At 41.9% G+C, this 26,753-nt stretch overlaps 1 protein-coding gene across 1 annotated transcript in view; it reads right to left on the bottom strand.

Annotated features, from left to right (window-relative positions):
* grhl1 (grainyhead-like transcription factor 1) overlaps window positions 1-26,753 on the bottom strand; it is a 91,468-nt gene that overhangs the window by 37,958 nt on the left and 26,757 nt on the right. Inside the window, exons 4-8 of the mRNA XM_068017551.1 lie at window positions 25,026-25,407; window positions 18,682-18,758; window positions 16,225-16,378; window positions 15,620-15,731; window positions 8,436-8,530 (exon numbers count right to left, since the gene is read on the bottom strand). Coding sequence (XP_067873652.1) covers window positions 8,436-8,530; window positions 15,620-15,731; window positions 16,225-16,378; window positions 18,682-18,758; window positions 25,026-25,407 — 820 coding nt within the window. The remainder of the gene's footprint in view (window positions 1-8,435; window positions 8,531-15,619; window positions 15,732-16,224; window positions 16,379-18,681; window positions 18,759-25,025; window positions 25,408-26,753) is intronic.

The following is a 26,753-nucleotide window of genomic DNA, read 5'->3' as shown; positions in this document are numbered from 1 at the left end:
CTCTCCACCACCACCCACACCCCCCCGCTCTCTCCCACCCACTCCTCGCTGCCCCGCATAATGCGATGACGTCATCTGCGCATGCGCCAACCAGTCCTGGCAGTCTGGAACACAGCGCACGCGCGGAGAGCAGGAGCCCGTTTGGTGCAGCCTGATGACCTCAGTGGCCGGCTGCGTTGTCAAGAATCACTGAATATTTTTACAAGGGTTGGCTTCGTCCATGTGATTTCAGATTTAAATCCTAGCTGGGCTGTATAATGGCCTTGATGATGGTCCCATTCTGAAGAGATGAGGGTGGTTCATAGTCCATTGTAATGGATGTTATTCTGAGACAAGAAGTCTACAAAAAGGTCTCATCTTATTGTGTGAGTACAGCTTACATCCAGGAATGATTATCTGTCGCATTTCCATGCAGACGGGATTTAATTGTTTTTCAGTCTTAGTAGACACAGATGTGGATATGAGGGCAAGAGCTGCTGAGGGTCATGTGTTTTTCCCTCCATTCTATTGACAACACATTGTCCACTTTTTAAAAAGAGTCAATTTTTATAACTCTTCAGTTTGAGTTCTGAATTTTCAATCGCTGCACTTCACGTGAGCGTAACAATATTTATATAAACACACATATACATTACCGATGAACAAAGTTATTGTACTGATTGACATGACTTCATCTTATAATGTTATTTCCCATGTTCTAGTCTGCCCTCTCTCTAGTTCTGGGCTATGTTCTTTCCTAGGGTAAAGATTCAGGTGCTAAGATTCTAGAGCCTTCCTTCTAACAAATGGACTATTTCTTGCTCACTCTAGCTTTGATCCAGAGGGAGGTTTTCCAGTAGTCTGTGTGTTGAAGTTAGTAACCCTTCCTTACCCACATCCCAGAGAATAGCAGACCTCTGGAACGGGCTCCCAGCTTGTGCAGTAGACCTGGACCTTTTTCTGGCTGGGGAAGAGATCATCTCATACAAAAAAGTAATACACAGAATTATCAGGGCCAGAGTGATATCCTGGAGAAGCCTAAGGGGTCAGAGAGGAACTTCCCAGTTTTTTATTCCCAAATTAGTCTGGGTTTTTTGCCTCTCCTACATCACATGGTTTTGGGTGGGATCATAAGAAATAGGAGTCGGCCATTCGGCAACTTGAGCCTGCTCTGCCATTCAATAAGATTGTGGTTGATCTGATTGTGGCCTTAACTCCACTTTTTTTGCCTGCCCCCTGCCCTCATAACGCTTAACTCCCTTGTAGATCAAAAATCTGTCTAGAACTCAGCCATGCATATATTCAATGACCCAGCCTCCACCATTCTCTGGGGAAGAAAACTCCAAAGATTAACGCTGCTCAGAGAGGAAATTCCTCCTCATCTCAGACTCCCCCATATTTTAAAACTGAGCCCCCGAGTTCTAGATTTCCTCACGAAGGGAAACATCCTCTCAGCATCTACCCTGTCAAGCACCCTCAGAACCTCTAAAGTTTCAATAAGATCACCTTTCATTCTTGTAAACTCCAATGAGTATAGGCCCAAGCTTTCCTCATAAGACAACCCATTCATCCCAGGAATCAGACTAGTGAACCTTCGCTGAACAGCTTATAAATGTAACTGCATCCCTCTTTAAGTAAGACGATCAAAATTGTACACAGTACTCTAGGTGCGGTCTCACCAACACCCTGTATAGTTATAGCAAGACTTCCCTACTTTTATACTCCATTCCCCTTGTAATAAATGCCAACATTCCATTTGCCTTCCTAATTACTTGCTGTACCTGCATGCTAACCTTTTGTGATTCATATACAAGGACACCCAGATCCCTCTCTATCGCAACATTCTGCAGTCTCACTCCATTTAAATAATATTCTGCTTTTCTATTCTTCCCATCAAAGTGGGCAATCTCACAATTTTCACATTATACTCCATCTGCCAAATTTTTGCCTACTCACTTAACCTATCTATATCTGTTCGCAAACACTTTGTCCCTGCCTCACAACTTGCTTTCCTACCTATCTTTGTATCATCCGCAAATTTGGCTATAATACACTTGGACCCTTCATCCAAGTCATTAATATAGATTGCCGCATTGATCCTTGTGGCACTCCAATAGTTGCAGTTTGCCAGCCTGCAAATGCTACATTTATCCCAATTCTGTTTCCTGTTAGCCAATCCTCTATCCTTTCTAAAGATTACTCCCTGGCACCTTATTGAATGCTTTTTGGAGTTCCAGGTATACTGCATCTACCTGTTCTCCTTTATCTATCCTATTAATTCCATCCTCAAAAAAAAAAAGTTACATTTGTCAAACACTATTTCCCTTTTGTAAAACCATGTTGATTTTGTTGGCTCATACGATGTTTTTTTTGTACGCGGTTAAGATTTCCTTAATAATAGATTCCAGCATTTCCCAATGACTGATGTCGGGCTAACTGGCCTGTAGTTCACAGTTTTCTCTCCCCTTCCTTGAATAGTGGTGTTATATTTGTTAACTTCCAATCCACTGGGACCGTTCTAGAATCTAGGGAATTTTGGAAAATCGTAACCAGCACATCCACTTTCTCTGCAGCTATCTTTCAGAACCCTAGGATGTAGGCTATCAGGTCCTGGGGATTTGTTGGATTTTAGTCCCTTATGTTTCTCCAGTACTTTTTCTCTGCTGATATTAATTCCCTTAGGTTCCTCAGTCCTATTCGCCCCTTGGTAACCAGATATGTAATTTGTGTATTCTGTGAAGACAGATACAAAATACATTTGTTCAGTGTCTCTGCCATTTCCTCATTCCCCATGATAATTTCTCCTGTCTTTGCCTCGAAGGGCATTTACTTTAGCTACTCCCCTCCTTGTTATATGCTTATAAAAGCTCCTACAATCTGTTTTTATATTCCTGGCTAGTTTACTCTTACATTCTTGTTTTCCCCCTTATCAACTTTTTGATCATTCTTTGCTAGTTTCTAAAACATTCCCATTCCTCAGGCTTACTATTCTTTGCCACATTATAAGCCTCTTCTTTTAATCTAATACTTTCCATAACTTCCCTAGTGAGCCACCGATGGATCTTTCTTACTGAGTTTTTAATGAAATGTATTTTTCTTGAACATTTTGAATGTTTTCTTTAAATGTTTGACTCTGTTTATTTACCGCCATATCTTTAAGTCTATTTGCCAATCAACCTTAGCCAGCTCTCCCCTCATACATGTATAATTGGCTTTATTTAAGTTTAAGATTCTTATTTGGCACTAGAGTATATCGCTTTCAAACTTAATATGGAATTCAATTGTATGATTGATCACTATTTCCCAGCAGATCTTTTACTATGGAATTACTAATTAACCCTGTGTCATTGCACAATACTAGATCTAAAATAGTTTTATCCCTACTTGGTTCCACAATGTATTGTTCCAGGAAACTGTCACAAAACATTCTACAAACTCATCTGCCAGACTACCTTTGCCAATTTGATTGGTCCAGTCTAGATGAAGATTAAAGTCCCCCACAACTATTAAATTGCCTTTGTTACAAGCTCCAACAATTTCTTGCTTACTGCTCTGTCCAATGGTAGAACTACAGTTAGGAGACCTTTAAGTGACTCCCACTAGCATTTTCTGACCCTTGTTACTCCTAATATCCACTGATACTGATTCCACTTCCTGATCTTGAGTCAAGATCCTTTCTCACTCCTGTCCTTATGTCATCCTTTACTATCAGGGCTACTCCTCCTCCTTTTCCATTCTTGGTCTTTTCAAAACGTCGTGTACTCCGGAATATTTCTCAACCTTGATCAACTTGTAACCATGTCTCTAACGGGGATTAGATCTAAACCATTTATCTCTGTTTGTGCTGCTAGTTCATGTATCTTATTGCAAATTCTTCATGCAGTCAGATAAAAACCTTTTTTCTATCATTTGCATGAACTTCATTTGCTGATGCCCTATTACCTTTAAACTCACTGTCCCTTTATGTCCCATTTTGCTTGTTGTTATTCAAATCGTTACTGTTCTATTTTCTCAACTTTTCTCTTTAGATTTCTAAATCTCCCTTCACCTGAACTCTCTCTCCACAAGCCACCGACCAGCCCCCAGTCTTTTGATTTTAAAGCCCTAAATATACCATTCACTAGGACACTGATCCCAGCCCAGTTTAAGTGGAGCCCATCCTACAGGAACAGCTCCCTTTTTTGATTAATGGTGCTAATGCCCCATCAATCAAAACCCCTTCTTCCCACACCACTCAACCACCCTTTTAATTCTCTAATCTTCTTTACCCTATGCCAATTTGTGCATGGCTCAGGTAACAATCCAGAGATTACTACCTTTGAAGTTCTGCTTTTTAATTTGGAACGTAACTCCTCAAACTCTCTCAGCAGATCATTCTTAATTGTAGCCATGTCGTTGGTTCCTATATGGACCACAACAACTGGATCCTCTCCCTCCCACTCCAAGTTCATCTCCAGGCATGAGATGTACTTAAACCTGGCACTGGGAAGACAACGCAATCTTCGGAACTCCCAGTTGTGGCTACAAAGAACAGCATCTATCTCCCTGACTATGCTGCCCCCTATCCCTACCCCATTCCTTTTCTCTCCTCCCACTTGAATGGCATCCTGCACCATGGTGCCATGGTCAGTTTGCTAATCCACCCTTCAGTCCTTGTGCACATCCACACAGGTAGCAAGTACCTTGTAGCTGTTGGTAAAAGTTAAGGGCAGAGGTTCCTCCATCACTACATGCTGGAACCCCATATCTGCCTGACTCGCGGTCACACCCTCCTGCCTAATGCCCTACAATGTCTGCAGCTCAGACTCCAGTGTAGTAACTGAGCCGAAGTAGCTCAAGTTGCAGACACTTACTGCAGATATGGTTGTTGACACTGCAATGCGTTCCATAAATTTCCACATGTTGCAGTCACGGTACACCACCTACCCTGCCATGTCTGTCTAACCTAATTTATTTGATTACTTTACTAAATTAGTAACTAGTTAACTGAAGCAATAGCAAGTTACAGTCTCATAGCTTGGAGACAAGAAGAAAACTCACCAGCTACTGGAATTAAAACAAAAATAAAAAGCAACACCTCCTTCCCCCTCTGCACTGAATTCCCACTTTCACCAAATTCCTGACTTAGCACTGAGTTTATGAAGTACTCTATATAAATGTTTGCTACTGCACAAAGAGCTAATGACTCACACCCAAGTTATAACTACTAAGTAATTAAAACTTAGTCAGGCAACCACTTTCATTGATTGACAGTTAACTGCCACTGCCAGGCAGTTTCTGTTAACTAAGTATCTTAACCAGTATGCAGTTTCCTTTGTAGTTTTAAAGTTATAAGTCAAGTGCTAACTGTTAATCTAAATTACAGCTTGAGAAATACCTACCAGAGAGATCCCAATTACGCCAAATTCCCGACATAGCACTCAGTTTACAAAGCAATCTGTCCTCCACGCTTCGTCTACTATTGGGACAACAGAACTATGAGCCCCAAGAGGATTTAAAATTTAACTCTTATTTAAAAAAAAAAATCATGCAAGTGTTGAATTTGATGCACTGTGGAAGGCATTTCAGCAAGGAGGGTCTTATTGTGGAATCCCCTCTCCATCTGATAATCCTGTGTACTTTGTTGCATTGTTCGAGTTGCTTGGGTGGCAGCTCCCAAGAAGGACACCCAAATTCCCTACTAATTCCCCAGCAACTGACACAATCCGTGCTTGACTCACTTTGATTGGCATATGCTCCACAGGTTCTTTAACCACATTGTGTGCGTGGAAGCGATCAAGTTTTGCCACAGCCATTGGAAGGACTTTCCTACAGCAAAGAATGAGACAAGTCTGGAAGCCCTTTCCCTTTTTGGTAGTAAGTGCTAAATAGCAGAGCCAGATCTAGGATCAGGACATCTACCCAGAAGCTAGAGGCAGGTATATGACCAGAACGAGGGCAGTAATATATCTGTTTGACTACAGCACCTGTTCATCCGTCAGAGTGAGGTGCAATTTAGATAGTGTACCAGTATGTTTGGTGACAGATGCAGAATTCACTCTCATTCTGCTGCAAATGGAAATTGAGCGGGCCAGCTTCTCACTCCTCTGAAGCTCCAACTATTCCCTTCTAAATGTTTTGCATCTTTACATTCTGGGAGTAAGGCTCATCACACCATCTCATGTTCTGATTCATCCTTTTCCGTTGAACTTCTATCCTTTTATATTCTATCCATATAAAACTTTTTTTTTTTGGAGTATCTGCTACAGTTCAGGCATCACTTGAATGTTCAGTAGGCTTTGTCCTCCAACTCCAGATGGAACTGTAACAATGTTCCAATCTGCAAACTTCCTTCACCAACAGCAAATAAAGACCAACCACAAACTGCATGTACTTGCAGCAATTAGACTTTGTGGTCTTTAAGATATAGTGCAACTTAAACACCATCCCACCATAGCAGCAAATGCATTACATAGTAAAACACTCCTGTGATTATGAAACAGCCTAACACCTAATTTAACATGAACAATGCCATAAGAGATCCGCTTGTAGCAGTCATTTAATCACATGTTTTCGACTGCCCATTTTCAACCTTGGCATCAGCTTGTTTCACTTGGTAGCACTCTCACTTCAAGGTCAGAAAGTTCAGAGTTCAAGTCTCATGCATGGATCTTCAGCACATAATCTAGCATGACACTCTAGAACATCACTGAGAAAATTCTGCATCGTCAAAGGTGGTTTCGTTCATACTCAAGATCTGTCTTCTCAGATGAGTATTAAAGATCGCACGTCATTAAACGAACAACAGGAAGTTGTTTCGATCAACATTTCCACCATAATCAATGTCCTGAACAACAGATTAACCAGTCTTTCATCTGTTTATGAGATCTTGCTTTGCACCAAATAACTGCTGCATCTGTCTAAATATGGACCAACACTGCAGTCCAAAGTCAGGCTTAGTGTTTACCTTGTGGCAACCCCACACAAAGGCTGAGTTTGGGCCCGCTTCATTTTACAAGACATTGGTTCTAAATACTACCAACTTAATCTGGTGACAAATCCATAGCAGCATGGCAAGAGAAAATAATTCTCTGGAAGGGACCCCACCCAAAACATTACTCTATCTCTTCAATCACTGACCAAAGCACTACATAAATTCGAGCACTTGTTGTCTTAACTGCATAGAGTTCTAACCAGCATGTGCTTTTAAGTGAAGTGAGAAAAAGAAAGGGAGGGGAAGAACAGAAGGAAGGGAAGGGAGAGAGAGTGGAGGGAAGAAAATTCCCCAGCATCTTGGGGGCTATTTCCTATCCTTAATTCTCCTCACACTTGCAGAAAGTGGATCTTATTCCATGTTCATAGTGGTAAATTATGAATGAATAAGTGAATGGAGAGGAGGGGGCAGGGGAGCAGTGCATTGGTAACTCAGCTCCTGCATCCCTCTAGCATGTAGCCAAGATGTGAGCTGCATGTTCCACTTGGAGTGCATTGCATTTATATTTTAGACATGGAGTAAATGGTGGCTTTTACTTGTAGGCGAGTCCATCGATGAAGAGTTGCTGGTTGGTGAGACCATCATCAGGCACACAGCTAGTGCCTCCACTGATCAAGAAGGCACAGATTGGCTCTGCCCCAAGCAATTGCTTGGCCCCAATATCACCCCACGTTCCAAGTAATTCCTTGCATGTGAAGCACTTTGAAATGTTCCGGAGATACCCAAGAAAGTGCTATATAAGTGCAAGTGTCTCTGTTCAATCTTTTGGTGGTGCCCTACACCATGGACTTTGGTCCTTCACCTAGGTTTCCTAATAAACAGAACTCATAAAATAGCTACTTACTCAGACACAGACATTAAAAAGTCACAACTGTCTGCTAAAGTCCCCTGAATGACATTAAATCAGGCTCGTAAATAAATCCATGTACATTGCTGTAGCTGGCCATGTCATGGCATCCTGATATTACTAACTGCAGTTGCTCTCATTAAATTTGCAAATCAAGATCTGACTGGCCCAAGAGCTCAGCTTGCTTGAGATGACAGCACCTTTGTTTAAAATACCACAAACATTTCAAAGATTTTAAAACATTTTTGGTGAATTGCCATGTTCATTATGGTAATGCAAATCCTTGCTGGACACTTTGGCAGCCAATATCAGTCAGCAGTAGTACTTCCAAGCTGGATATCACACAAGAGTGAAGATCCCTCTCCTACTGATAATGCTTGTCAAATTACAAACCATTTAATGTAGAGCTGCATCCACTAAGAACCAGGTTAATAAATTAATCTTATAATGGACCCTGAGAGGCAATAGAGAATGAAGATATTCATCCCATTAGCTCAGGCAGGATTTGAACCCAAGGTAAAGGTTAAAGCGATGAGCTTACAGAAGCACTGATAGAGGCACAGCCAAGTCTAAATATTCACATTTGTGCTTTTTTGTCTGATGATATATGCTACAGTGCGGAGAATGCAGTCCTACCTTAGCTTCATCATTGATGTCCCATGTAAAGGAGATGGCATTGTAAGCGATTTCTTCAATGTTACTAATCGTGTTGAAACTTTCTTTGTAATCAGCTGCAGGAAAACAGCAATAAAGGGACTGATCATTTTTTTTTTTTTAAAGCTTTTATAAGCCATCCTATATTTGAACTACAAACACGACAGACACAGACATGGGGCTCAATGGTATTTGATCCAAAGTTAATGGCTGAAAATCCTATGGTGCCTGCTGGTCTCAATGTGCACTCCTGATGTATGAAACTCAACAGTGGAGCACAAATTGAGGGGGTACTCAAAGAGAAATACTATTTAAAACATAACTTGTGATGAAATTATATTTAGACCAAAGGTTCAACTTCAGCCTCAAGGGGAACAGAATTGACAATTAAAATCTCTCCCAGCTCTTCTTTCCTTCAGAAGCTGAATGTATAGAAATATAAAAACATTCCTTACTACTTATCTGAGCTTGTTTTTTTTTTAAATAAAAGGGATGGGAGAATTTGAGAATGAAGATGTGGTGCATAAAGTGTTAATCTGTACAGTTGGCCCTTGCATAATACTTCACATTCTGTTGCTGCATCAGACCCATCTGATTTTCATAATCATCTTATTGCTTCACTAAGTACCCAAGAATTGGTGTTCTCTGGTAGTCTGGATTAGACGTTCCAAATGGTCTCAGTGAAGTTTCAAAGCTGAGGGCTTATCTGTCCAAAGCAGTAGATTTCCTAGTAGTCTGGGAGAGCTGGAGGATAATGAGGAGTTAACTGTCTAAATTAGACATTTACCTGGGGTCAAGGAAAGCTACTCATCTGAGGTGCTCATTTTGCTGACACTCTAGAGAGGCACTCCCCTCACACACTTGCAATTTGTGTTTAAGAAGTCTAGATTAATTTAGTGTCCAAGGTCTGGGCTAATCTGAATCCTGTCTCTTTATATCTTGCACCACAGCTCCTTCATCAAGGCTCTCAAAGAGATAAAAAGAAAAATTCTCCTGAGTTTACTTTTACCTTCAACTGTAAAGTTATGTTGAGAAATCAATCTAAGGTTTCACATGAGAAACTATTAAAACAAAAAAAAACATTCAGGCCAGACTCATCTGGTTGGAAATGTAACAATAGTCACTGACGCCTTGCATGACAACCAGCTGTGTCTAACCTACAATTATTAAAGCTTTGCCATTGGTGTTAGATTGCAAGATAAAACTCTGCTCGTCAACAGTTTAAGTGGAGGAAAGAAAGGAATTTGCATATGTGTCTGCTTACATCATCAATCTCCTTGTGACCATAAGTAGATACCGCCCTTAAAATCATTGCTCATGAAGGATCACCTAATCAAGCCTCCCGAATTAAAATCCTCAGCATGATGCTGGATTATTACCTAACTGCAGCGAGACATGTACCCACTCTGTATTGTCCTGCTGCAATCATCAGTCAAGGTTGATTGATCCACCAAGGGAAAAAAAAAATCCAAGAAAATTGCCTATTCGCTAAAGACGAATTGGGAAACTTTTAAAAAATAATTCGATTTCTTCACCTGACCTTCTGCTAACAGTCGTCGACAATACCTGTCCAGCACATTCCCTTCAAAATGTAAGCACAATGCAAAAGATAAGCACGTCACCCTACATGAATACTGTAATTAATAAAGCTATGAGGAGACTCCCAAAGCCATCAGACAACACGTCTGTGGGCAAGTACTGAAGTGAAACCTAACACTACCACCTTTCCCCAGGATCAGTCCTCGGAGCCACACACAAGCCAGACCACAATCAGAGTCACTCGCTATTACACTGTACAACATGCACTGCATCTGGGATACCATTGGCATAACAAAGTGACATTATATGACAATGAATTATCAGTAGCAGATTGTACAAAGTCAATTTTACCCCCCCCTCCCCCCACCAAATTTGAACAGTTACTATAAAAATAGATTTTCAGCTGTAAAGGACAATGGCCAAGTTGTGGAGGTGGATCATACCCATTTGTCTGCAGTTACTTTTGTACTCAAAGTGAGGGTCATTAGCAATGTGGATTCTACAGCCAGCTGAGGCACCCAAACAGGCAGACCAGAATCTCATGGGTCTCATGCAATTCAAGGACCTCTGACAAAATTAAGATCCGCAACATGTTTTTAATCTAAAAAGTCCTGATCGCCTGCATGTTTGGTTCAGAGTGGCATCTGTGACAACTCAGAGTTGGAGCGAGTTGTGACTTTGCAAACTGCTTGCTTGTGATTACAGAGCTGGAGCTGCGGGTGGATTCACCGTGGAGCATCCACAATGCTGAGGAAGTCGTGCATAGCACGTTTAGTGAGGTGGTCACACCGCAGGTAATGGCTGCACAGGCAGAAAAGGGATGAGTGACCACCAAGTGGAGTAGTAGGCACAGGCAGGTAGTGCAGGAGTCCCCTGTAACCATCCCCCTCTCAAACAGATATACTGCTTTGGATACTATTGGGGGGAGGGGGATGGCCTCCCAGGGGAAAGCAGCAACAGCCAAGTTCGTGGCACCACGGATGGCTCTGCTGCACGAGAGAGGAGGAAAAAAGACTGGGAGAGCTATCGTGATAGGAGATTCAATTGTAAGGAGAACAGACAGGTATTTCTCTGGCCTCAAATGAGACTCCAGGATGGTATGTTGCCTCCCTGGTGCTAGGGTCAAGGATGTTTTGGAGCAGCTGCAGGACATTCTGAAGGGGGGAGGGTGACTAGCCAGTGGTCGCGGTACATGTCGGTAACAACTACATAGGTAGAAAATGCAATGAGGTCCTGCAAGATGAATTTAAGGAGTTAGGAGCTAAATTAAAAAGCAGGGCCTCAAAAGGTAGTAATCTCAGGATTACTTCCTGTGCCACGTGTTAAGTGAGTATAGGAACAGGAGAACAGACCAGATGAATGCGTGGCTGAAGAAATGGTGCAGGAGGGAGGGATTTAGATTCCTGGGACATCGGGACCGGTTCTGGGGAAGGTGGGACCTGTACAAGCGGGACGGGTTACACCCAGGCAGGACGGAATCAATGTCCTCACAGAGACTTTTGCTGGTGTTATTGTGGAGGATTTAAACTAGAATGGCAAGGGGATGGGAACCTGAGTGGGAAGACTGAAGAGGAGGAAACAAGGGTAGAAATGAAAGACAGGAAACAAAAAGGCAAAAGTGGAAGACATAGAAATCAAGGGCAAGAAACAAATAGGACCATTGTGCGAAATAGTGCTAAGATAACGAAACATGTTAAAAAGACAAGCCTAAAGGCATTGTGTCTCAATGCGCTGAGTATTTTCAATAAGGTAGGTGAATTAACCACGCAAATAGATGTAAATGGATATGATATAGTTGCGATTACGGAGACATGGTTGCAGGGTGACCAAGGATGGGAACTGAACATCCAGGGGTATTCAATATTTAGGAAGGAATAGGCAAAAAAGGAAAAAGGAGGTGGAGTAGCATTGTTAGTAAAAGAGGAAATCAATACAATAGTGAGGAAGGATATTAGCTCAGAGAATCCTGATGTGGAATCTGTATGGGTGAAGCTAAGAAACACCAAGGGACAGAAAACGTTGGGGAGTTGTATATAGACCCCCAAATAGCAGTGGTGATGTAGAGGATGGCATTAAACAAGAAATTAGAGACGCATGCAATAAGGGTGCAACTGTAATTATGGGTGAGTTTAATCTACATATAGATTGGGCAAACCAAATTAGCAATAATACTGCAGAGGAGGAATTCCTGGAGTGCGTACGCGATGGTTTTTTGGACCAATATGTTGAGGAACTAACTAGAGAACAGGCCATCCTAGACTGGGTATTGTGCAATAAGAAAGGATTAGTTAACAATCTTCTTGTGCGGGGTCCCTTGGTCGACCATAACATGATAGAACTCTTCATTAAGATGGAGGGGGAGAGAGTTGATTCTGAGACTAGGGTCCTGAATCTAAATAAAGGCAACTATGAAGGTATGAGGCGCAAATTGGCTATGAGAGATTGGGGAAATTTACTTAAAGGGTTGACAGTGGATAGGCAATGGCTAACATTTAAAGAGCGCATGGATGAATTACAACAATTGTTCATTCCTGTCTGGCACAAAAATAAAACAGGAAGGGTGGCTCAACCGTGGCTTACAAAAGAAATTAGGGATAGTTTGAGATCCAAGGAGCAGAAATATAAAATGGCCAGAACAAGCAGCAAACCTGAGGATTGGGAGCAGTTTAGAATTCAGCAAGGAGGACAAAGGGACTGATTAAGAAGGGGAAAATAGAGTATGACAGTAAGCTTGCAGAGAACACACAAAGTGACTGTAAAAGCTTCTATAGATATGTGAAGAGAAAAAGATTAGTGAAGACAAATGTGGGTCCTTTACAGTCATAAATTATACAGAATTTATAATGGGGAACAAAGAAATGGCAGAACAATTAAATACATACTTTGGTTCTGTCTTCTCAAAGGAGGACACAAATTACCTCCCAGAAATGTTAGGGAACATAGGGTCTAGTGAGGAGGAGGAACTGTATGATATCAGTATTAGTAAGGAAATGGTGTTAGGGAAATTGATGGGATTGAAGGCCGATAAATCCCCCAGCCTGATAACCTACATCCCAGAGTACTCAAGGAAGTGGCCCTTGAAATAGTAGATGCATTGCTAAAGACTTGCAGGTGACAGGTAAATTGGGCATTGTAAATTGCCCCTAGTGTAGGTAGGAGAATTGAGGGAAGGTGGGGATGGGAGAGAAAAATGGGATTAATGTAGGGTTAGTATAAATTGGTGGTTGATGATTGGCACAGACTCGGTGGGCCAAAGGGCCTGTTTCAGTGTTGCATCTCTCTATGACTCCATGACTCTATTGTTGGTCATTTTCAAAATTCTATAGACTCTGGAACAATTCCAACGGATTGGAGGGTAGCTAACGTAACCCCACTATTTAAAAAAGGAGGTAGAGAGAAAACAGGGAATTATAGACCGGTAAGCCTGACATCAGTAGTGGGGAAAATGCTAGAGTCCATTATAAAAGATGTAATAGCAGAGCACTTGGAAAACAATGACATGATCGGACAAAGTCAACATTGATTTACGAAAGGGAAATCATGCTTGACAAATCTACTGGAATTTTTTGAGGATGTAACTAGTAGAATAGATAAGGGAGAACCAGTGGATGTGGTGTATTTGGACTTTCAGAAGGCTTTCGATAAGGTCCCATAAAAGAGATTAGCGTGCAAAATTAAAGCACATGGGATTGGGGGTAAGGTACTGACATGGATAGTTGGCAGACAGGAAACAAACAGTAGGATTAAACAAGTCTTTTTCCGAGTGGCAGGCGGTGACTAGTGGGGTACTGCAAGGATCTTTGCTAGGACCCCAGCTATTCACAATATATATTAATGATATAGATGAGGGAATTAAATGTAATATATCCAAGTTTGCAGATGACACAAAGCTGGGTGTGAGTGTGAGCTGGTGGAGGATGCAGCGAATCTCCAGTGTGATTTGGACGGGTTGAGAGAGTGGATAAATGTGAGGTTATCCACTTTGGTGGCAAAAACAGAAAGGCAGATTATTATCTGAATGGCGATAGATTGGGAAGGGGGAGGTGCAGCGAGACCTGGGTGTCCTTGTGCACCAGTCACTTAAAGTAAGCATGCAGGTGCAGCAGGCAGTTAAGGAGGCAAATGGTATATTGGCATTCATAGCGAGAGGATTCAAGTACAGGAGCAAGGATGTCTTGCTGCAATTATACAAGGCCTTGGTGAGACCACATCTGGAGTATCATGTGCAGTCTTGGTCTCCTTATCTGAGGAATCATGTTCTTGCTCTGGAGGGAGTGCAGCAAAGGTTCACCAGACTGATTCCTGGGATGGCAGGACTGACATATGGAGAGAGATTGGGTCTATTAGGCTTGTATTCGATAGAGTTTAGAAGAATGAGAGGGGATCTCATAGAAACCTACAAAATTCTAACAGGACGGGACAGACTCGGTGCAGGAAGGATGTTCCCGATGGCGGGGGAGTCCAGGACCAGGGGTCACAGTCTAAGGATAAGGGGTAAGCCATTTAGGACTGAGATGAGGAGGGATTTCTTCACCCAGAGAGTGGTGAACCTGTGGAATTCTCTACCACAGTTGAGGCCAAATCATTAAATATAATCAAAGGATATGGGGAGAAAGCAGGAACAGGGTACTGATTTTGTTCGATCAGCCATGATCATATTGAATGGTGGTGCAGGCTCAAAGGGCCGAATGGCCTACTCCTGCTTCTATTTTCTAGGTTTCTATGATTCTTTTAGCTAATTAGTCTAAATAAGCAGTGAAACCTTATGATGGTTGATGCTGTAGCTGCACTGTTCTGCGTGGATGAGAGGGAAGAGGAAGAGCAACAGTAACAAAAGAGCACTCAGCAATCTGCATGGGGTTGCAGTTGGAGTTCTCACAAGACAGCAGTTGAGGGGACCATTTGTAGAAGGCCTCACCCATCCAACAGGATCTATAGGACAAGGGTGGCCTTCTAGAAATGTCTGTGGAGGCTGTATTTATCAAGGCAGGTTGTCTGTCCTTTGAAACCTCCTGCAGGAAGACCTGCTGACTTGCCAGTGGCTGTAAAAGATGACAACTGCCCTGAACGTCTTTGTCTCAGGATTGTTCCAGTGTAGTGCCCTGGACATCTAACTCATCATGCAATCAGCCACCTTGAGGTGACCAACTCTATTTTCCAGGGTGGATCTTCTCTCTCTTTCTCTTTGGCCTCCTTGTCTCGGGAGACAATGGGTAAGCGCCTGGAGGTGGTCAGTGGTTTGTGGAGCAGCGCCTGGAGTGGCTATAAAGGCCAATACTAGAGTGACAGACTCTTCCACAGGTGCTGCAGAAAAAATTGGTTGTCGGGGCTGTTACACAGTTGGCTCTCCCCTTGTGCTTCTGTCTTTTTTCCTGCCAACTGCTAAGTCTCTTCGACTCGCCACACTTTAGCCCCGCCTTTATGACTGCCTGCCAGCTCTGGCGATCGCTGGCAACTGACTCCCACGACTTGTGGATCAATACACATCATTTCCCATTGATGACCAGTCAAAGCAAGAGACACTGTCCACAAGGGACAGTGTGGTAACACCACACCATCCCACTAAACGTTTACTTCTTTAAAGAAAATGGTTTATATTTGAAAGCAAGATGTTGCTGATTCCATACCAATGTCAATGCAACGTTGTTTTGCTGTGTGCTGTCGGGAATGCCAGTATTTCCAGTGCCTGAGTTGCTCATCACGGATTTTATCATCACCAAAAACAACCATTATCACACTCTGAAATAGAAGAAAATTCAGAATTGTGTTATGAGAAAGTGGAAACTTTTACCAGGACTATATACCATAGAAAGAAAATGATGTGTGTTGTCCCATTCACTGCATGCAATCCTTTATTAAAAGGAAAGGGAGATTTCGACTTTGAGCGATAGTATAAAGCAGGCACTAAGAATTGGCAGTCTGTCTTACATCTATTCCAAAGTCAATGGAAATAAAAATTAGGAAATGACAAACAAGTTTCCGACTCACTGTCGTTCATTTTACACTATCGCAGAATGTTAGCATCGACTCCACTTAAGTGTTTGGGGGCTCAGCTAAGAAGTAAAAAAAATTTCACAATTTGGATGTTTCTTTCAAGGACTACTTCAAGAAGTGTTTTTTTTCCCCCAAAACATTTTCTTTTAATTAAAATGGTGTTACAGTACTAGTACAGTTAACAATTAGAAATTACAATAAAATACTGCTGATATTCATACAAAACACTAACACTTACTCTGACTTTGCTGACTGGATGATGGATTTCTTCGTTGGAACCCACTTCTTTGAGTGTGATGGGATAAAACTGTCCCTTGTTCAGGTACGTCATGGTTCCATCACCTGTCTTCTGTTTAAGTGACTTGGAAGCTTCCAGCACATATTCAAATGTACTTCTGTAAAATAGCAAATCAAAGAATTGAACCATATATCCAATGATCAGCTTTAAAGCGTAGCATTATTCTGCTCAGCTTACATATTCACATATCAAAAACAATTATTTTCAGGAGGAAATACATAACATGGATTGTTAATTTCTGAGAGCATAAGATGTAGTTTTCCCACTGCCTTAATAGCTGAACTGATGAAGTGCCTTAGCAACACAAACCTGAAGAGCTCGATCCCCTGGTTAGAAAGATATACTAAGGTTAGATAAAGAGGATTGGGAGGAGGCTTGTGTGGGGCACAAGTGCCTGCATAGACCAGTTAGGCCAAATGCCCTGTTCCTGGGCTGTAGACTATGTTAACTCTATACAGTGGCTTGTACCAAGTCAGCTAATCTCAACTGAGGCAGGAGTTGGGTACTATATTTAATGTCAGTATCCCTGGGCCAGGCAGGGGTAAATTGGCCAGAGTTCCTACTCCTAATTGCTCTCCAGCAACCTCTGCTGGAAGTTCCCATGGATATCGAAGGAAAGCAGATTCCGGTTTTGCCCTGATACACTCCACAGTTGAACAGCCTGTTGACATTCCCTGTCTGGGCTCACATACGAGGAATGGTCAATCGAGTGAGGTACCAGAAGGCAACCAGCACCCATAGAACTGTATCGCAGGAAAATGAGTTAATGCTTTCAAGAAGGGAGGGTAAGAGATGAGAGAGTAGGGAAAAAAATTGGTGGGAAAAATTAATTCATAAACTTATTTTCCCATAAGCCCGCAAGAAGCATAACAGAGGGAGTCGTCGCTTCACAGAACAGATTACGATGATTCTTGTACCATCTGTAGAGGGCAGTAAGATGCAGGGTTGGATAGATAATCTGGTATTTTCCTTGATTACTTTTGGGGATTCAAGCTGTATTTGTGGATGACTTTCCTTCTGCAAATTAAATTGGTGGGGTGAAGTCCACGGTAAGATAGATTGCACTTGATCTGTGGTATAAATTAGGTTGATAGGTTGAATGGCCTGTCCTGATACCTTGCTTTCCTGAGCGCCTATCTCTCAGAGAAACAAACATTCTGCTAAATATCATTCAGCTCAGTATTGCCGTAACATTTGAAGTGCCATGTAAACATCTAAGGTATGTCTAGCAATCCTGCGAGTCCCACAAAAGAAATGGTCTTCTGCTCAGTGTTCACCAAGTGAAATACTGGTCTTTATTTATTACACAAGATCAAGCTACTGTGGAACATGATGATCAAGAGGGTACAAGCCATCGTGAAGGGTTCTTAATTATTGCCAGTACATTCTCTGAGTTATGTAGCAACAATGTACTTTCTGGTCCCGGCACCACAGAAAGATCAGCTACAGTTAATTTGCCCGAGTTGCTATGGTTATAGCCAACATTCTCTGATGTTGAATGCCATTTTAAAGTTTTTTCAATGGCTAATGGTCCTTAGAAAGCAGTGCTAATTGAATCTATTGCAGAATAGAGAATCCACAGAACGTTACACCACAGAAACATCTGGAGTATTGTGTGCAGTTTTGGTCTCTTTATCTGAGGAAGGATGTTCTTGCTCTGGAGGGAGTGCAGCGAAGGTTCACCAGACTGATTCCTGGGATGGCAGGACTGACGTATGAAGAGAGATTGGGTCGATTAGGCTTGTATTCGCTAGAGTTTAGCAGAATGAGAGGGGGTCTCATAGAAACCTACACAATTCTAACAGGACTGGACAGACTAGATGCAGGAAGGATGTTCCCAATAGTGGGGGAGTCCAGGACCAGGGGTTATAATCTAAGGATAAGGGGTAAGCCATTTAGGACCGAGTTGAGGAGGGATTTCTTCACCCAGAGAGTGGTGAACCTGTGGAATTCTCTACCACAGAAAGCAGTTGAGGCCAAATCATTAAATATATTCAAGAAAGAGTTAGATATAGTTCTTAGGGCTAAAGGAATCAAGGGATCCAGGGAGAAAGTGGGAACAGGGTACTGAGTTTGGACGATCAGCCATGATCGTATTGAATGGCGGTGCAGGCTCGAATTGCCTGCTCCTGCTCCTATTTTCTATGAAACAGACCATTTGAACCACCAAGCCTTTGCTGATGCTTCTCTCCACATGAGCCACCTGGATCTAATCCCGCTCTCCTACTTAATGTGAGGTCCTGTCATATGCCGTTGCTAGCTACATACACCATTGTACATTAGAGTTGAGTGTTAGCAATTAAAAGACTACTGAAGTATTTGAAATGCAATTATTAATACGTAATACACATATATAAGCTCCCACAAAATAATGATAGGAGTATTTTAAATATTTACCTCATTCTATCAAAGGCATACTCCTCTGAACTCACAGTGGGCATTCGAATTTGAAGATCAGTAGGAAAGCCAAACACCTGTTGATGAAACAAAATTATAAGAAACATAGAATGAAAAAAATGCCACTCACTGTGTGACTGCACTCCTGCCACAGACTTTGTACTATTTATCCCATCATGGACGCCAATTTGTTTAATCGTTGGAGGGAAAGTTCTGTAAAAGTTCATCCTGACCCCAAAGGTAAATGATAACCTTACAACGTATATTATATTATTGTTGCATAAGTGGTATCTTCCTGGTCCCAGCATTCTCTTTTTTACTAAGAAGGTATGGACTGAATTTGTATTTACAGCAGTTCCAGTTGTTTCGGTGTTCTATATGCAACAGAATGGATATTCTTTGCAGAAGTCTACCACATTATTACATTCTACACTGAGCAACTTATCCTTTTCAATAGCACCTCAACTAACTTCAGACTGGTTCTGATCCACAAATAGGGTGATGCTGCTGGATAAACTTAAAAACTATTTTTCCTTTAAAATCAACAAAATTCTTGACTTGGTGCGACAGCATAAATTCCAGTTGCGGCTGTGTATGTACTACCTGCTCATCCAGGGTGAGCACCAAACCATGCTTGTCTTTGTGTTGTTAGACGTTTTGCTCCATTCCTGTGGAAGGTTGCGCACTAATGGTACTGTGTTAGCAACATTCTTCCCTGAGCGGGGTTGAAGCCCCACTCCAGGACTTCAATACATAATGTAGGTCAGTGGATAGATAGAGTACTGCTGCAATGCCAGAGGTACCATCTTTTAGACAAGATGGTAAAATGAGATTTATGTTTGACTTTTCTTGTGACACTATTTGAAGAAAAGTAGGTAGCTCCCCAGAGATCCTGGCCAATATTCTTCCCACCACCAAAAATTCTTTAACTGGTTATTTATCTCATTGCCATTTTTGGAGAAAACTTTCAGAAAAATGGCTGCTACATTTGCCTACATAGCAACAGTGACTGCGCTTCAGAGCAATTCAGCGTATGTGAAATGCCTTGTGATGTCCTGTGAGAAGGGATAAATACAAGTCTTTCCTTCTCGAAGTGGTGTACAATGACACTGTGGACTATAATTTTCTCATTCCATTAACTTTAACAAAAAGCAGATGGGAGTATAAAACAGAAAACACCTTATGCTCATTCCTACCTTTTTACTTAAAATCATCAAATGGAGGTAAAATACATCTACATTATTGTTACTCCCCTTCCCATTAGCCGGACATCATCTTATCCACCAGCTAATCTTTTCCACTTGTGCGCTCACCAGGCTGTAATTGCTCTCTCACGCATTTTATTAGACTGGAAGAGAGCAGGAACAGAAAGCCTGGCTTGTGTAGCATTTCATACTTTAATCTGAAGTCCTGTTTAGGTCCTAAGGAGGATCTGACCTCAACATACTGTCACAGCATTTATTCTGGTCTCTACCCTGACTCCACGACAGTGTTGAGGCCATATTAAATCACCAGCCTGACTCACAGAAAAATGAATCATAGCCTTTGGGATGCCCCAAGGTTGTGAGAAGCATAGTATAAATACAAGTATTTCATTATTGTTGTGGCAACCATTAAGGATTTATTTTTAAATTAAGAGGCAAGGACTGTCATGCAGGACATCAGTAAGATTGAAAATAAGGGAAAAATTGAGGCTTATCAGGAAGCAGTGATTAGATGACATCAAGCATGGGTGTTAAACGCCTATGTAGGTTATAGAAGGGATAATAACAGGCCAGAACATTTACCATTTAACCTTTCCATAGGTTGAAATATGCTCATAGATGAGCACAAAACGTTACAAGCTGTTAACTTTAGCTATATTTGAAGTTCAACTGTATCTGTTGTAAAGTTTTCCTTTTTAAACATAAGGGGATAGAAATTCACCTTGGGCAGTAATGCAAAATGGGCAGTATCACATAACCCCAAGCTGTTATACCCCCTGCCAAATATTCAGTTCCATTGACTTTAAGAAAGACATAGTTCTACAGCACTGTTCATGACCTCAGGACATCCCAAAGCGCTTTACAGCCAATTAAGACCTTTTGAGGTGTAGTCACTCCTTTAATGTGGTCACACAGCAGCCAATTTGGGCACAGCAAACTCCTACAAACAGCAATGTGATTATCACCAGCTAATCTGTTTTAGTGAAGTTGGTTGAGGGATAAATATTAGCAAGGACTTGAGGGAGCAAAGCCCTGCTCTTCTTCAAGATGGAATCTTTTACCTCATGGAGAGAAAATGAAGTGTCTTGGTTTAATGTCTTATCTGGAAGACAGCACCTTCAACAGTGCAGCACATTCTCAGTACTGCACTGGAGTGTGAGCCTAGATTTTGTGCTCAAGCCCTGGAATACGACTTGAACTCTCAACTTCCTGCCTCAGAGGTGATAGAGCTCACTTGGTAATGCTATCACTTGGAAGATAAAACTGGAACACAAAAGGCACTTCAGTTCATGGGCTTAAAAATATAAAAATAAAAGTTAGAAGCACAACACATCAGTTCAACATGTCCCAGTTTTCTACAAATTTACTTTGAAGTTGAAGTATAAAACTGGACAGAGTTTCTCTACAGTATCAGTAATATATAATGTGTACAAATGAAAAGGGATAAGATTCATGTTTGTAGACATTGAGATTCAAGGCTAAATTGTTGTTATTTTCTATATTTGATTTACTTCCTTCATATAAATTGTACATTAGTATGTTACATATGGTACTGTGTCAAACAGGAACAGCTGTAATGGTTAAAGCTGTTTAGTTATAAAATGCACTAAATTACTGTAAATGGTTGCAGTAAGGGCTGTAATGGAATCAGATCAGGAAAGTTATAGTTAATTACAGATCTATTGTGCTGTTGCTCCATATAATGGTGTAATTGTTCTGTATTATGAAATAGAACACAAAAGCAATTTTCAGTTATTAAATTCTATCAGACACTTCAACTTACATTTATATAGCACCTTTGATATAGTAAAATGTCCCAGGGCACTTGAAAGGGCTGTTATCAAACAAAATTTGACACCAAGCCACATAAGAGATATTAGGACATATGACCAAAAGCTTGGTCAAAAAGGTAGGTTTTAAGGAGTGTCTTAGAGAAGAGAGGGTTAGGAAGGGAATTCTAGAGCTTAAAATCTAGGCAGCTGAAGGCATGGCTGTCAATGGTGCAGTGATTAAAATCAGGGATGCACAAGAGGCCAGAATTTGAGCTGCGCAGATGTCTGAGGGTTGTAGGGCTGGAGGAGGCGACAGAGATAGGGAGGGGAGAGGTCAAGGAGGGATCAGAAAATGATGAGAATTTTAAAACTGAAGCTTTGCCGACCAGGAGCCAATGTAGATTGGTGATCACATGGGTAATGGGTGAACAGAATTTGGCGATGTGCGTCAGAATACAGGCAGTAGAGTTTTGGATAAGCTCAAGATTTATGCAAAGTTGAAAGGCTGGCCAGAACAATCCCATTCCTTTTGCTATGTGGCAAACATACCTATCCACCATCTCGCCAAACCTTGCAATCCCTTCTACCTTTCTCTTTAGACAGAGGTTTAATTGGCTCTGGAACCCATTTAACGTGATGCTTCTTCCCATATTTTTGTCCTCAAATTGGTGTTGTGATCAGAAGCAGTAACCCTGGCTGATTTTTTTCCTTTCCTGCCAATGGTAGCAGCCCTACTTATTGGCATGACTGAGGACAGCCAACTCAGAACAGACCAAAGACTCATTATGGGGCTGTTCTGGTCTAATAACTCAAAAGACTCTCGCTTGAACTCTATGCCATCCGAATGATCCTATGTTGTCTACTTCAGTAGACTTCCCTAGCCAATTTGATTGATACTTAAGGGTAGAGATTGATTGTGGCCAGTTTTTGGTATCAAATTCATCTCATTTATATATGTAATTGGATCCAACACCTATCTAAGGGATCAGCAAGAATGTCTGAAAAATGGCCTGACCCAATTTCAGGTTGGATGACTTTTAAGCATCCTTGGGGTGCAGATCATTGATCTTCGAAATTGGGACATATTGCACTCATTTTACACCCATAAAACAGGCACCATTAAGGTACAATTTCTATCCCCTATGCTTTTGAAAGCCATTAAAATATTTTATCAATATTTATTAAGGATTCATAGAATATAGCACTGGGTAAAAAAAAAAAAACAAATGGAATGGTCATGGATCAAGAGAGTGATTATTTTGGCTTCAGCTCCAGCATAATGATTAAAAAAATAGATTTGGTTCTGGCCTATATTTTTGAAAAGGGCAGCATAAATGGGGCAAAGAAGTTTAAAAACAGGATGATGGAATGCAATTTAATTCTAATCCTCAGACTACTCAAAGAATTCTCATGTCCTACATTAGGTTGTGGGTGAATAATATAGTGATAGACAATCAACAGAAATTGGTTTTTTTTTTTTAAAAACAAAACAGGGACAGTTCATTTGTAAAATAATCATATGAGAATGAATTCATGAATGGAATTGGTTTCTTTAGATTCCAGCTAATTAGGGCTTTATGGATTTAACATTTAAAGAATGGAGATAGAAACCCAGCCCAGCGCACAGTCAGGAGTAATTCGAGAACAGCACATTTAGCTACATAATGACAGTCAATGCACTTAAAGTAATTCACCATCTATGTGAACACAAGCATTTCTTTCAGATCTTTATACAGAAGAAATTATAAGCCTTTCAATTATTTTACTTATTTTTACTCTACTTGTTTTTTTCATGTCATGCACCATTTTAAGGAGATGTTGACCGTGTTAACTCACTCCTATATTTTCCCTGCACTCACCCAGCATGAAGAAATCTTGCAGTATTAATTGGACCTTGATGTGCCTTTTTACGATGGTAAAATGGACACAACAAAGCATAATTTTGTGGACAAATGTCCTATGCCCCAGGGATGCCTGAAAAATGTCCCAGCTGAAATTGGCACTGACCATTTTTCAGGCACCCCTGGCAGCCACCCAAAACTGGTGTCAGGTCCTGTAAATATGTAAATGAGGAGCCTAATGTCCCCTTTTTGTCCCCTTAGAAATTGGGCAACTGTGAGAGGGGCATATACAATTAGGATTCTTCAGCAGCCACCAACTATAGTTAAGATTTTGAGGTTTTAAATAAAATATATAAAATATGTTCATGTAGAGGCAGCCATCATGCTCACCACTCCTCAGCCTCAGCCCCGGGCACCCCCCGCCCCCCCCACAACCCACCACATTCAGCTCCAATCCCCTCTCCTGGGACTTATCTTCAGGCCTCTGAGCGTTTGCATGAGCTGCCTGTGGAGGCACAATAGGTGCCAACAGTTCCAGCGGATTTTTTTTTTTTTTTTTTAAATGAGGTCGCAGTCCAATTTTGGGCAAGGCCTGGGACCTCCTGAACCTTAAAACAGAACCAGCCAAATTTCTACCCCCTTGTTTAATACCTCCCTCACAGCTCCATTGAGATAGAGAACTGAAGGATAACTGCAGACACGAGCTGGCATACTCTGCGTCTCTGATCCACTTAAGTCACAAACAGGATTTTTCACAAAATCCAATGAAATACAGAGAAACCTGGCCATGTCCCACGACAAGGAACATTCCTGTACTCAGCTGTTGCCTTTGAGGCAGTTTGCAACTAATCACATTTTGTGCAATTATTCAAATGGAAACCAGACATCCACAGAAAGGCAAAGAGGAAGGATCTGAAGTAATGAAGTGGGTAAGGAAGAGTTTACAGTAAAGAGGAGTCAATGATCCTGTAGTTTCAATGTAATTCATCCCAAGTGATAGTGAGTCAGCAGCTGGTTTTACTTTCTGCCAGATTTTCCTTTGGGGGAGTTGTCAAACAGGCTGCGATTCGCTATTGCCCTTTTTATATAACCAATGTGAATTTCACCTCCAGTGATGTACCAGTCATTGAGTAACTTCAGTAAGTAGATTACATGGCACATTAAGATTCAGCTTTATCCAAGAATGCTGTAAGGAATGGTATGCGTCATGGTCTACCTGAACACCACTTCATGGCACAGTGTATTGATGGGACACCAGTTCAATTCTTCCCACCCAATTCCAAGTTCTCAATCTCCATCACGCTGCTGTGGGTTAGCATCAGCAAGGATAGAAATTCAGTCATCCCAGCCCTGCATCTATGTACCTCATTGTTAATACCACTGTACTGAGGACTGGGAGGCGATCATCTTCCGCCTGTCCTCAGGGCAACTGCAGTTAAAATACAGGGGCATCATTCCAGCATAAAAGGAGGCCAAGAAAAAAGGTAAGTCATGCTGTGATATAAATAAGTAAAGGATTGGTTTACCTCTTGAGAACCTTCCTTGAAAGTCTCTGTGAAGGTGGTGTCCGGAGTCCTCCTTTGTGAAGACTGTGCAGTTGAGGTGAAGTGGTCACTGTGTGTATTTCGGTCATAGATGACAGAGCGCTCAGGAGGCTCGCTGCAGTACGATGCTGGTGGCATTCCCACTGAAAAGTTATTAGGGTTAATTTCAGTTTTGATGGAATGGGTCGGTATTGTTGTGACAGAGACAGTGACAGTAGTGTCCGGAGCTGTAAACTGATTTACTTTGTCGTGTCCTACGGAGTGGCCGGGTAACACCAAATTGACTGGTAAAACTCTCAGTGGCTGCACTCGACTGTCTACTGTGGAAATGACTGGCTGATCCATTGCAGACAGCACGCAATTCCTTAAAAAGATAAGAAGATGATTTCATATATACTGTAGTACAATGATGTGGGAAACCACTCACTCATCGAACATATAAACTGACTTCTCAACTTGTTTACTTTTCTCAAAATGCACAGGCTCAATTTTATCATCAGAGGAGATTTTGACTGGAGGAGCATGCTGGTCATCCACTCATTCCAGCAGAGAAGGGTCTCCCCCACCCAGTGATCTCAAACATCTGTCATGGAATCACACTTGTCATATTAAAGTGAGCTTCCCGCCTCAATCAGGCAGGTGCTTTAGATTGCCAGGGGTCAGCTGCTTTTAAAATTGCAGTGTCCTGCATTACTGGTGTTAGGGGACAGTATGGCTACTGACCCCATTGTGAAGCCATTAGTGCCCCATTAAGATCAGGCAAGGCCACTCAAAATCAGCCCCAGAGTTATTGCTAAATGTTAGCATTTCCATTATAGTAATTAAATGAAGTCATTAAGAGAAAGGCTTCTTCAATCTGATTAAATTCAAAATGTGACAAAGTTGTAATTTTAGCTTCACAAATGCAGCATTTCACAAAGATTTGTGGAAAAATTAGGGCATTCGTAGGCTGGGAGAAAAGCAGAGCAAAAGGAGGCTGCCAGGCAAATGAATGAAAATAGAAGACTGATACTTGCTATGGAACCGAAGCTGATTTAGAAGAAAGCGGTAAATAAAAATAAATATGAGCAAACTTCCTGAAATATTAACGGACAGTGAGTCAACTAACCCCGGGGGAGGGGGCACAGTGACACTGTAGTAGCCCACTCAGGGGAGGGGAAACAGCGACACTGTGAATTAACCCATCCGAGGGAGGGGAGATAGCGATACTGTGAATTAATCCACCCCAGGGAAGGGGGGGGGGGGGGGGGGGGGTGGGGAGGAAAAGACAGCGACACCGTGAATTAGCCCACCCCAGGGAGGGGAGACAGCGACACCGTGAATTAGCCCACCCTGGGGGGTGGAAGTCAGCGACACTGAATTAGCTCACATGGGGGTGGGGGGGGGGGGGGGGGAGAAAGTCAGCGACACTGAATTAGCTCACATGGGGGTGGGGGGGAGAAAGTCAGCGACACTGAATTAGCTCACACGGTGGGGGGGGGGGGGGGGGGGGGGGGGGGGGTGAGTCAGCGACACTGTGAATTAACCCACCCCAGGGAGGGGAGACAGCGACACTGTGAATTAGCTCACACGGGGGAGAGGAGGCCCTGACAATGAATTAGCTAACTAACACGGGTACAGACACTGTGGTGAGGGAGGAGTTACTCAGATAATCTGCAAAAAAAACAGCAATAATTCTAAAATGGGTTCATTCATAAAGAAAAAAGGTAC

The sequence above is a fragment of the Heterodontus francisci genome, chromosome 3 (assembly GCF_036365525.1).
Source record: "Heterodontus francisci isolate sHetFra1 chromosome 3, sHetFra1.hap1, whole genome shotgun sequence".
Taxonomy (NCBI): Eukaryota; Metazoa; Chordata; class Chondrichthyes; order Heterodontiformes; family Heterodontidae; genus Heterodontus; species Heterodontus francisci.
The sequence above is the reverse complement of the archived record's forward strand: the minus strand, read 5'-3'. Positions and strand labels throughout refer to the sequence as shown.